This window comes from Panthera uncia, chromosome E3 (genome assembly GCF_023721935.1).
Source record: "Panthera uncia isolate 11264 chromosome E3, Puncia_PCG_1.0, whole genome shotgun sequence".
NCBI lineage: Eukaryota > Metazoa > Chordata > Mammalia > Carnivora > Felidae > Panthera > Panthera uncia.
Genome location: NC_064815.1, coordinates 24,520,339 through 24,532,891, shown reverse-complemented (window position 1 = coordinate 24,532,891; position 12,553 = coordinate 24,520,339). Strand labels below are relative to the sequence as shown.

Genomic DNA, 12,553 nt, shown 5'->3' with positions numbered 1-12,553 from the left:
AGGAAAGGCTGATGAAACTCAATGTATTTAGCCTTCACTCCTAAAGAAAGCGTTGATTCCGAAATCTACTTCTTTTTTACACTTGTGCTTCCAAAAGGACTCATCCGGCATCCATAAAAAAAAGTAAATAAGAAGACTTCAAGCTTACACAAGAAACCTTAAACGATGATTAGAAAAGAGGATGCGTCTTATTTAAAACATCAGCCTCCTGTTCCTAAAATACAACATAAAACCGTTAAGTAGGTCTTGGTATTTTTTATATGTTCATTTAAAGGCAGATACCGATCTCCTCCTAAAATCGTCAACATTTCAAACCTGTGCATGCCGGGGAAGGCAGGCATCATCTCCTCCAAGATAACTTTTTCTTCCCCTTCCCCGGTCTGGAATTCGTTCCGGGGTATGTGCCTCACGATCCTGTCAGCTCACGACCAGCCTAAAGTCCACTCGGGAGGAGAAAAACCCAAGTGCCCCCGCGGAGATGGGGGGAAAAAACGCACACAAAAAATCTTGCACAAGCCGGATCACGAGGCCGCATGGGTACAATTTCAAAAACTTCAAGAGGAAGGTTTAATTTAAAAAGGAAAAGCAGCCAAGGAACCCCATCTCCCGTTCGTACTTAGGGCCTAATGCCACCCGGGGGAAAGGGGGGCCGCTCCTCGAAAACGAGGCCCGGGGACAAAGTGCGGAGCCGGGAAAGGATGGAGGGCACGGGGCCCCGGGCCGGCCCGCGCCCCCGCCCGCCCGCCCACCCCGCGGAACGGCGGGCTCGAGCTCCCCGCCCGGGGGTGCAGGCCCGCCGGCGCCGGGCGCGCTGACAGCTGCCACAGGGGCGGGCTGCGCGGCCCGCCGGGCCCGGCGAGCCCCCGGCCCACCCCGCCCCACCCCGCGGGCGGCCTGGCGGCCAGGCTGGAAAGGATACTCCCGGGTGCGGAAAGCCTCCTGAGTGTGCGCGATGGTGAAGAGCGGCTCCTCGCCGGGAAGCGGCTTCACCAGCGGGAAGGGCTTGCGGCCCAGGAGCGGCGCCATCGCGGCGGCGGCGGCGGCGGCCCGGAAGGCGGCGGCTCCTCGGCGAGCCCGCGGCGCAACACTAGGCCCCGCGGCCCGGAGCGAGCGCCTGGCTCCCGGGGGTGGGGTGGGGGAGGGGAGGGGTGAGAGGGCGGCGCGAACTCGGCTCCCTCAGTGCTGGCGCGGCCGCGCGAGGGCCATGCAACGGGACGCAGGGACACGGAACTCCCACGCACACCGCTGCGCCGCCCGGCGGCCTCCGGCCCAACCTTCGCTACGGGTCCCCGCGTTCGGCAGTCACGACTCCTCCTCAGCTGCACCGGAGGAAATTATTGAAAAATGGCGGGAGATTCCCCTCCTCCCCCCCGCCCGGTCAGCGCACACACTAACTTGCTCCCCTGTGGCGCCGGTGGCGAATGCTCCAATAGGCGGAGAGCCGATTAGCGCTCACGGTCTACTGGCTCACGGGAGCTGCCGCTCTGCGCTTGGGTCCCGCCCCCTTTCCGGGCCGCGTAGTTGGGTTGCAGCGCACCAGAGGGCAGTATGAAGGGGTGAAAGGTCACGTTATGTAAGCGCTGGTGACAGGCCTGCGGGCCTCCAGCGGCGGAGTTGAAAATGGGGGTCAGCGGGGGACCGAAAGGCCTGGAATTCAAAGAGGTCAGACCAGAGAAGCCCCTTAACATATACAGACACTGCGCCATCTGTCACCGACGGCGACACCGACATCCGGGCACCACTGTCCGTGTGGTGCGCCGGAGGGGGAGGGGGAGCGCGCGGCCAGGGGCTTTGTCTTTCCACCGTGCTCCGCCCCCTCCTTAAAGGCGCCGCGTTCGGCCACGCCCGGGGAGGCGCGGGTGGGGCGGAAAGAGAGGAGGGGTTGGCGGGTATAAGCCCCAAGATCCTACCCAAGCGAAGGTTCTCCTGAAGAACAGCTTGAGCCCCCAGTCTTGCTCACCCCAAAGTTAACTTCCGGAAGAGAGTGTGGTGGAGATGTGGATACTAGTATGATGCTTGTTTTTAGGGGCTTGGCGGAAAGGATCATACAGGAGCTTCTTTGGGAAAATATACTAAAAGACATACCTAGTAAAGATACATCCATTAATTCTAATAGTCTTTCGCAGCACCTCCAAAGTTGAGGGCTCTGGACTGGGAGCTTCAGAGGAAAAACAAAAAATAAGACCGAGACTGTTCTGAGAAAACAAGAGGCACGAATAATGCCAGTTCGGTGAAGAGTGCTGTCCGAAGTGCACAGTCCCAAGACAGCAGTAACTGCCTGGAGAGTGAGGCCATTTGAGCTGCTTCCCCGAGCACACTACACCCACATAGTCCAAACCATGTCCTATCCAGGACAAGCCGGAACACTCACGGATAATTCTCTCCCTAATTAAATTGTCCCCTTCCGTTCAAAGATCTTCACTGGCCTCAGAACATACCTCCCCAGCCTGTTCTTCAACAGGGCGGAGAAAGCGGTGGTGCATGGCAGTGCCAGACCCTTTTCGTCTCATCTTGAGGTGAGAAGTCTCCCCCCAGGGAAGGGTAAGTACCAGGTCAGTCGCCATCCCAATGGAGCCTCCTCTGGTCACCTAGCAGAGATAGGACTGCATCCTCCTTCGGTAGCTATTTCTTCTAAAAGGATTATGAGCAACCTCGGAGGACAGGACATTTGAGTCGATTGTGAAAAGAGTAGCATTTCACTAAGCAGAGAAATGAGGGACGAACATTCTAGGCAGAAGGAGCCGCAGAGCCTTCTTGATAGATTCAGGACAGCACACCTTAAAACGTAGGGATTTTGAGGTGGAAAGTATCAACAGATGAGGGTGGCAACAGAAGCGATCATCCGGGCCACAGCGTGTGATGGCTAGAGTGACGTAGTTATTTGTGGCAGGGATACCAAGGGACCCAAATGTAACAAAATCAAGGGAGACAGGTGGACAGATTTGAGAGGCACAGACGAGGTGACTAATGGGACGGACATTTGCAGGACTAGATCCCCTGTAGCAGACTACACACAGGATAAGGACTCCAACAACATTAAGAGACAAATTTTGGAAAAATTGATTATTTCAAAATAGTGTCTAACTGCCCATGAGAGTGGGGACCATCATCATTTCAGCGCTTGGGGCCACTGTAAGCCGAATCCAGCCCTGGTGTTGGTAAAGCAGAGATCTAAAATGGGAGAATCAGCGGGGACCTGGGTGGCTCAGTGGGTCAAGTGTCCGACTTCGGCTCAGGTCACGGTCTTGCGGTTTGCGAGTTCGAGCCCCAAGTCGGGCTCTGTGCTGACAGCTCGGAGCCCTCTTGGGATTCTCTCTCACGCTCGTTCTGCCCCAGCCCTGCTTGTGCCCACTCTCTCAAATTAAATAAATAAACTTAAAAAAAAAAATAGCAAACTTTAATGTGACTCTTGCTTGGTTGGTGTCCTCCACTTCTGTGGGTCACATTTACAAATGATAAAGTTGATTAACATGAGATTTTACCATCTTGTCCTGAAGATGTTGAGGAAAAATATAGGGGGCGCCTGGCTGGCTCAATCAGTGGAGTATGTGACTCTTGATCTCGGGATCATGAGTTCAAGCCCCATTTTGCATAAAGCTTACTCAAAAGAATAATAATAAATTTAAAAATTTTTTAAAGAAAGAAAAAAAATGGAAGAGACTGTTAATGTAACTATCAGTTTCCTGCTCTAATATTTTCATTGACTCTTGTTGCAGTCAAACTCTTTTTTTTTTTTTATTTTTTTTATTTTTAACGTATTTATTTTCGAGAAAGAGAGAGAGATTGTGGGCTGGGGAGGGGCAGAGAGAAGCGGAGACACAGAATCTGAAGCAGGCTCCAGGCTCTGAACTGTCAGCACAGAGCCTGATGCAGGGCTCAAACTCACAAGCCTCTTGAGATCATGACCTGAGCCTCTCAACCAACTGAGCCACCCAGGTGCCTCCTCAGTCCTCAGACTCTTAACCCAGCAAGCCCCTACTGGACTACTTCCTCCTAATTCCCAGAACTCATTAGCTTTATTCCTACCCACCGCTGGAAATGGACTTTTTTCTCCTCTGTGTATTTCAACCCAATACTTCCTTCCTAATGCCTTTTCCCAATTGTTCCAGCCCACATCCGCTTTTACTATACTCTCAAGGTTTTTTTTAGCATAATTTTAGCAAAATTCATTGTTCAGTGTGTTTTCTTTCCTAACATTTGAATAAACAAGTTAATCCAAAAAGGAAGAGATTAAAATGTGTAGCTTCCAGGGATCTGCACCAAAGCTTCCATTGCTCCAAGTCGGCTATGGCTGCTTAGTCGCAGGAATAAGACTGTCCAAGGAAGTGTAGCCATTTCCCTACATGGATCTCCACTGGGTAGTTTTAGGACATGAGCTCAGTCAGCAAGATCTGTTTCTGTGGTCTGTATCATGTGGAGCTATGCCCTGCCACATAGTCCTCGTTCATTGATGCAGGCACAGACCTTTGCTTAGACAGTTCCGGCTCCTGCCTGGGCTTTTCCTCCCTGTCCTGCTGGTTCCTTAAACTCAAAACATCCCAGAGCCACAATCTTACCGTCTTCCTTCCCTCCATCATCTGCTTTATCAGAATGGTTTTCATTTTTATTAACGGCCCACCTTCCTCACCACCTCACGGGCTCAGGTTTGACCTCTCTTGAGCTCCACGGGCATAGGATCAACCAGACAATGTCAGTTCTTGAACTGTCCTTTTCCTGCCATCCCCACAGCATCCTATTTCAGGCCTCTATTATTTCTGGCCAAAACTACTACTATAATGCCTTTCTTCTTTTGAAATGTTTTAGGGGTGCCTCTCAATTGGTAGAGCATGCTACTCTCAATCTTAGGGTTGTGAATTCAAGCCCCACGTTGGGCATGGAACCTACTTACAAGTAAAAGTTTTAAACTCCATTAAAATTATGTCTTTTTTTATGGTAAAATGAACATAGTTCCCCAAAAGAAACATTTAAATGTACTTTAAAAAACAACAACAGGGGCGCCTAAGTGACTCAGTCAGGTAAGGTCCGACTTTAGCTCGGGTCATGCTCTCACAGTTCGTGAGTTCAAGGCTCACCTTGGGCTCTGTGCTGACAGCTCAGAGCCTAGAGCCTGCTTCAAATTCTGTGTCTCCCTCTCTCTGCCCCTCCCCCGCTCGTATACTGTCTCTCTTCTCTCTGTATCAAAAATAATAAACATTAAAAAATAAAAATAAAAAAACAACAGCAATAAAAAACAGCAACAAATAGTTCTACAAAAATCAGCCCTAGAGCACTTTCCCCATCCACTTCCTGTTCCCTCAAGCACTCATTTTCAAATTGTTAAACTGTGTTAAATTGGTAAAAGGAAACTTCATTGTTTTTTATGTTTTATTTTTGAGAGAGAGAGAGCAAGAGAGAGTGCGAATGGGGGAGGGGCAGAGAGAGAGGAAGACACAATCCAAAGCAGGCTCCAGGATCTGAGCCGCCAGCACAGAGCCTGACCCAAGGCTCAAACTCCTGAACCACAAGATCATGGCCTGAGCCGAAGCCTGAGGCTTAACCAACTGAGCCACCCAGGCAACCCCCGGATTCCATTTTAATGAAGTTTCCTAGGGGCACCTAAATGTTTCAGTCAGTTAAGCGGAGGACTTCCGGCTCAGGTCATGATCTCACAGCTTGTGGTTCGAGCTCCACATGGGACTCTCAGCTGCCAGCTCAGAGCCTGGAGCCTGCTTCCGATTCTGTGTCTCCCTCTCTCTCTGCTCCTCCCCTAATCACACACTCTCTCTCAAAAATAAACATTCAAAAAAAAAAAAAAATCTATGGAAGAAATTTCCAATTTCTTTTTTTTAAGTTTATTTATTTTTGAGAGAGAGACAGATTTCGAAATAACATATATGTTGCTATGTTTGTTTCTCAGTTTTAATGTTAGCTGTTGTCATTCTTCAATGGAAGATGAGGTCTCACCTCCCCCACAAATACCACACACATTCAATCATATTCCCCAAATAATTATTGCAATTGGTTAAATCCACATTCAGTGTAGAACTTATGATTATTATTCATAGATGATCCACATGGTGAGCTGATTACATTTTTCTTTTGTTTTCACTGGTTTGCATCAGTCTATTTCCACTTCCTTTTCTAAGTACCTATCACTACTCTATCCCTCAACTGACACAACTCTAAGTCTCCTCTCAATACATGCAAACCTAGCAAGTCTTCCTATTTGTCCCCTGCCTCTTTCCTTTCCTAGGCATTTCGAACACAACCTCACTCCCCTGCTCTGGGCTTTCAATGGCTGGCTCCCTAAAGTCAACAAAGTAAAATCAAGCTCTTTGGTCTGGCCTTCCAGGCCCTCCACAATCTGTCCTCAGTCTTTTTCCTACTTCCCTCGAACCCCTTACTCCAGTAAACTAGGTTTATCTAGGTTTCTAAATACCATTCCCCACTAAAAGGATCCAGGGCTCCTAGGAAAAAGGAATGGGGCTAGCAAAGTTCAAGGTGAGTCAGGAACAACTTGTGCCTAAAAGTAAAGAAGTGCTCAAATAGAGATGGGGACATGTCAAAAGGACTCGGGAGCCAGCATGAAGGGATTCTAACTGACTAAATCTGGGACAATTTGAACAACAACAAAAAAAAAATGACAGCAACAGATTGTGGCACATTGAATGTAGGGGGAAACCATGAGCCATAGTAATATTCAGAGAGAAGATCGCTTCTAGGCCTTTTGGCTAAGATCAAGTGCAGAGAAAGGAGGGAGGGAGGGAAGGAAGGAAGGAAGGAAGAAAGGAATGGAGGGAGGAAGGGAGAAAGAGAGGAAAGAAAAGAAAGGGAGAAAGAAGAAAGAATAAGGAAAAGGAAGGAAGGAAGAAAGAAAAAGAAAAGAAAAGAGGAAGGGCAATGTGCTATTTACAGAAGGCTGCCAGTGAATGAATGTGAAAAGAATGTTAGATTTAGAAAACTCACCATTTTGCAGACTCTAGTGAAGTAACTTGATTCAGAAATGGACCATCAATGGATACTAGAATCACTGGTCTAAGTGAATGGTCTAAGATTATCACCTGCCCCCCCGACCTACAAATTACTTATGTAAAAGTGCCCTGAAAATGGAAAGATCTGGCAGACACCTTAGCCAAGTGATCGATCTCAGCATTACCAATAATGAGACAAAAGGATGTTTCTCTTGATTCAAGGCAGTGAAAAATACATATCAACTCTGTAGCATTCTAACCAAAAACATTCCCCCTGAAATCCTTAGAAAATAGAAAAATCCAGTTTGTGGGACATTCTATGAATAACTGCCTAGACTCTTCAAAAATAACAATGACACAAGATACACCTATCCACCCACCTCCAACTTCTAAAAGGAAACTAAAGAGACATGAGAACTGTGTGTGCAGTGTGTGACCCTAGAGTTAGATCCTGGATCTGGGGACAGGGGCTAAAGAGAACTACTACCGTTATTGGAACAGTTGGGGCAATTTAAATATGTTCATATTAAATACTATTGTATCATTGTTAAGTTTCTTGGGTATGATCATGATACTCTGGTCATGTTGAGGAATGTCCTTGTTCTTGGGACATACAAGCTGAAGTATTCAAGGCTAAAGTGCCAGAATGACAGCAACCGATTTCAAGTAATTCACCTTCCACCCCCCCCCCCCAAAGAAAAGAAAGGAAAAAAATGTGTATTGAGATGCCAATGTGGCAAATGTTAATAATTGGTGAATCTAAGTGAAGGGTACACATAGTTTATTGAACTATTTCTTTCAGCTCTCTGTAGCTTTGAAAAGTCTCAAAGAGCTGGAGAAAATAGAAACTCAATTCCCTGGTTACTGCTACCCATTAACCCCGTGCTTCACTGCCACCATTTGTCCGCATTAACCTGCCCACAAGTAGTCTTTCCTCATAAGCAGAGAAAAATGTCAAGGCCCAGCCCCGAATGCCACCTCTCCAAAAGCTTTCTGTGATCTCAAAGCCTCAAAGTTTTTCTCTGGACCCTGACAGTACTCTGCCTTCTCCACCCACCGTGGCACAGGTTGCTGCCTACCTTCTCTACCTCACCAGACTGGAAGCTCCTGCAAGGCAGAGACCTGTCTACCAATTGTAATTTATATAGAGAGAACCCAGAATGTGCTTTCAATATTTGTAAAATAAACGCCATTTTCCAAGATGACAAATACCTCAGGCATGTGGAAATCTGCTCCCAGGTGCTCAGCTTTTCCGTGCTCCAAATTCTCTTGTGCAGAACCCATCAAGCTCTATTGATCTTTCTTTGGGCTTATTCATATTCAATGAATTTAGTTAGTGGGCTATCTATTTTTAAGAATTCAAGTGTGGGTTCCAGCAGTCCGCAAACTGTCATTGGCTCCACAGGGGAAGGGGGGGGGGGTGGGCCCAGGCAAAAAAAAAAAAAAAAAAAAAGGAATTCAAGTCTGGGGGGCACCTGGGTGGCTTAGTTGATTGAATGTCCGACTCTGGGTTTCAGCTCAGGTCATGATCTCACAGTTTGTGAGATTGAGCCCTGCACCAGATTCTGCTCTGACAGCGTGGAACCTGCCTAGGATTCTTTCCCTCTCTCGCTGCCCCTCCCCTGCTCGCGTACTCTCTTAACTCTAAATAAACATAAAAAAAAAAAAGTTTTTTGGGGCTCCTGGGTGGCTTAGTCGGTTAAGCATCTGACTTCTTTCGGCTCAGGTCATGATCTCGCAGTTCGTGAGGTCAAGCCCTGCATCAGGCTCTGTGCTGACAGCTCAGAGCCTGGAACCTGCCTCAGATTCTGTGTCTCTCTCTCTGCCCCTCCCCCACTCACACTCTGTTTTCTCTCTCTCTCAAAAATAAAGATTAAAAAAAAAAGTATTCAGTATTTCAGTAAGTTTTCATTAAAAAAAAACTTGCAAAAAGTCAATGTAAAATTGGAAAAAAAAAAGTTTTCGAGTGTGCATATACATTGGGCCTAATAATACCCAGAAGCATTTTTTGAGTTATTTGTGAGTAACTTGTGGTCATTGCTTGATGTTTCCTCTTCTCTTTTTCTTCTCCAACCCTTACCCCATCAACATTCTGGGACGGTGGTGGAGACTGCTAGCCTGATACCTTAGAGTATCAGTGAAGTGGTGCTAAGGTGATGTCAACAAAAGAAGAGAATGGTTTCCATCTCACCTTTTCCATTATCCCACATGTTCCTTCGTGGACTCCACTCCACACCTGCTACAGTATGCTCTAGAAGGTTCTATGCAAAGGTCTATTCCCTAGCCAGGCTGTCTCCTGAGGGATAGGATTCCTGGCTTCCTGTGTTCCCAGTTCTAGCACTCGGTCACAGAGTAACTGCAAATGCCAACTGCTATCTCCTATTAGTTTTCTCTCCTGCTTTCCTCGTGTGCCACTTGATTTCAGTAATTGTCATTTACAGAAATGATTTGGTTCTTTTTCAAATCTTATTGGTCATTTTTTATGATCTCAGTACACTTTTAATAACTTCCTTTGTTTAAACACATTAAACTATACTTTAAAAAAATTTTTTTTGGGATGAGCACTGGGTGTTGTATGGAAACCAATTTGACAGTAAATTTCATATATTAAAAAAAAAAAAAATTTTATGTTTATTTTTGAGAGAGAGAGAGATGCAAAGTATGAACGGGGGAGGGTAGAGAGAGGGAGATACAGAATCCAAAGCAGGCGCCAGGCTCTGAGCTGTCAGCACAGAGCCCGATGTGGGGCTCGAACTCACAAACCACGAAATCGTGACCTAAGCAGAAGTCAGACGCTTAACCAACTGAGCCACCCAGGTGCCCCTAGAATATACTTCTCTTATGTACCACTTACAATTCCCTCTCTGTGACATTCATTTGACAACTTAATAGTACATATTTCTTATGTACCCAGTTTACTTTTAAGTAAACTGTACCCTCAACAAGGGGTTCAAATTCACAATCCCAACATCAAGAGTTGCATGCTCTCTCAACTGAGCCCAGTTGGGAAAAAGAGAAAAAAGAGAGTAGGGATGACAAAACAGGGCAGCAAAACTTGGGATGCTGGTCTCATCCATGATACCTGGAAGCCCCTGAGAGAGATCAGGCGAATTACTTTACGGAATACTGAAATGAAATTCTTGAACATACAGAATATAGAATTCTTTTCCACTGTGACATGACTTTATTGGTTTCCTTAGGAATCAGGAGCACAAAAAGGAACTGGACGGAAAGCACATTGTGACTGCCAGAGCCTTGGGGGAGTGGCAAACACGGAGCACCTGCTTAACGGGTCCAAGGTCATGAAAAGGTTTGGAGAAAGCTAGCAATGGCCACATAGTGTTATGAATGTACTTATTACCACTAAGCGGTACCCTTTTAAATGGTTAAAATGGTAAATTTGATGTTATATGCACTTTACCATAATCTAAAAAAGTAAAAATGAAAGAAAAAAAACCACTCATGAATGCCTCCTAAAGACCTGGAGCCATGGCAAACATACACTGGTTGCATTCAGCGTGCAGAGGGACGGAAGTGTAAATCAGACTACGTGACAACTTCAAGAGGGATCTCCAAATCGTTTCTATCAGAAAGCTCCTCTGTGGGAGTAATAAGACAATTGGCAGGCACTCAGCCACCACCCCACTAGGCCCTGCCCCCACAACCTTCAAGAAAGAAGCACTCAAATACCAACAAGACGTATTTCAAATAGTTTAATTTTAAAAATATTCTATTCAGTGCTAAAATATGTCTTCACTCACTGTTGCCCATTTCCATTTTCTTAAACTTTTTTGAACAAAAAATAAAATCACAAAGTTCAATTAAACATGCAGATTTCAAAGAAGAGGGAACTTTCTAGAAAGTCTGAGCTGAAGGAGTACTGTGGGGGATGGGTACTGTTGGCAGAACCTCAAATCCTTGCTGGGGCAGAGTCTGTGGCAAGAGGCAGGGGATGTTGGAATGAAACATACAGGTGAGACCAGGGAAAGCTGTGTGTGTATGTGTGTATGTGTGTCTGCGTGTGTCTGCGTGTGCGTGTGTGTGTGTGTGTTGGGGAAAGGGGGTGGTTGCAGCAGGGGACAAAGGACTGTCAGCAGCTGGAGAGCCCATAAGAGGCAGGATAACCTCAGGAATGGGCAGAAGTGTCAGGACAGAAATCTCTACAGACTTTTCCGCCCTCGTGCACAGCCTTCCCTTCCCTCCAAAGTCTCTACCAGGCCTTCTCCAACAGCAGCTTACAGGCCCCTAGCCTGATAGGAAAGTCCATGAATCTACAGTCTCCATTCAAGTTCAAGTAACCCTGGGCACTCTCTTCTCTAGAGGGTGCCTTCCACATCTCCTTCCACATCCTCCTGTAGAAGGGCCAGCGGCTCAGTCCAGAGGTTCTGGAGCAGAGACTGCTACCTGGAGGTGACAGATGAACCTTGGGATGGCTGACGCCCCAGCCTACTTGGGGTGCAAAAAGAACAGGAGCGCTCCTCTTCTCAGGAGCAAGCAAACACAGGTGCCAGGGACGGGAAGATGATGCTATCACCCCAAGTCCTATGTCACCCTTCCAGCCCAGAAGGCTCCTATGTGCAAGCTCTGGAGCCCAGTGCTTGCCCTTACCCCAGCAACAAAGCACGGCCAGAACCAGAATGCAATAAATAGAGGCAGGGGGCCAGGAGGCGAAGGGCGCCAGGATGGTGCTAGCTTTCTGATGCTGTCTGCGGCACTGCGGGTTGGTCCACACAGAAGCGTTTCAGGGGTGGGGCACCTGAGTCTTCCTCTTCCTCAGCAATCTAGGAGCAGTCAGAGCATAAAATTATAGGACCATCCCTCTGTACCAGAACCTCCCCATCCACCCTAATTACAGCCCAGAAGCCCACCCCCAACCTTCTTGCCGATAAACAAACCTCTTCCCCTACCTTATAACCTGGAGACACCAGCTTCCCTTGCTGCCTCCCCACCCTGGTCATAGCACATCTGATGCTGTCAGCTCCAATTCGCATCAACAGAGTCCGGACTTGTTTTTAGAAATGGGGAAACCCAAAGTGGCTCCTTACCTGTGTCTCTAGTGGAACTGGTTCTTCCTTCGTGAGGGTGGGAGGTTCATCAGCAACTTCTGAGGCAGGCAGGGAGGGCTCTGAAAAAGCAGCAAGGTCAGTAAAACTGCAGGGCCTCCTGAGACAGGAGACTCCTGTGGAATCTCCCTCAAGCTGGGGGAGCTTCCCTAAGAGCTATGTGGAGACACCTTGGGGAAGAGCAACACTGGCCAGAGAATCAACATATGTCATCAGAAGAAATTTACAGGATATAATGCAAAGAGCATAATCTCTGAAGTCAGAAGGAATGAAATTGGAGACATCCGGTTCCACCAGTTGCTAGCTATGTGATCTCAGACAAGCAGTTTACCCTTTCTAGGATTCTACTTTGTCATCTGTACATGGTAGAGATGACAGCTGCTATCTCATAGGAAAATTATACCAAGTATCAAACATGAAAAGTGCCTTACACAGAGCCTGGCACTCAATTGTGTTGCTTGTTTTCTTCTTTCATTCTGTGAGAGGGGAAAACACAACCCTTCCCCAAAACAGCTCAAACATTGACAAATGGCTCAAGGC

General features: G+C 47.2%; 2 protein-coding genes and 1 long non-coding RNA gene across 3 annotated transcripts in view; 1 reads left to right on the top strand and 2 right to left on the bottom strand.

Annotated features, from left to right (window-relative positions):
- BAZ1B (bromodomain adjacent to zinc finger domain 1B) overlaps positions 1 to 1,345 on the bottom strand; it is a 72,583-nt gene extending 71,238 nt beyond the window's left edge. The window contains exon 1 of the mRNA XM_049639200.1: positions 920 to 1,345. Coding sequence (XP_049495157.1) covers positions 920 to 1,026 — 107 coding nt within the window. The 5' untranslated portion in view covers positions 1,027 to 1,345. The remainder of the gene's footprint in view (positions 1 to 919) is intronic.
- Positions 1,346 to 1,577: 232 nt separating this feature from the next.
- Positions 1,578 to 10,916, top strand: LOC125928531 (uncharacterized). Its single transcript, XR_007459686.1, has 3 exons — positions 1,578 to 1,662; positions 2,415 to 2,541; positions 10,151 to 10,916. It is a non-coding gene; the product is annotated as an uncharacterized LOC125928531 (long non-coding RNA).
- Positions 10,648 to 12,553, bottom strand: part of BCL7B (BAF chromatin remodeling complex subunit BCL7B) — a 16,093-nt gene continuing 14,187 nt past the window's right edge. The window contains exons 5-6 of the mRNA XM_049639230.1: positions 11,996 to 12,075; positions 10,648 to 11,731 (exon numbers count right to left, since the gene is read on the bottom strand). Of these exons, the coding sequence (XP_049495187.1) occupies positions 11,639 to 11,731; positions 11,996 to 12,075 (173 nt within the window). The 3' untranslated portion in view covers positions 10,648 to 11,638. The remainder of the gene's footprint in view (positions 11,732 to 11,995; positions 12,076 to 12,553) is intronic.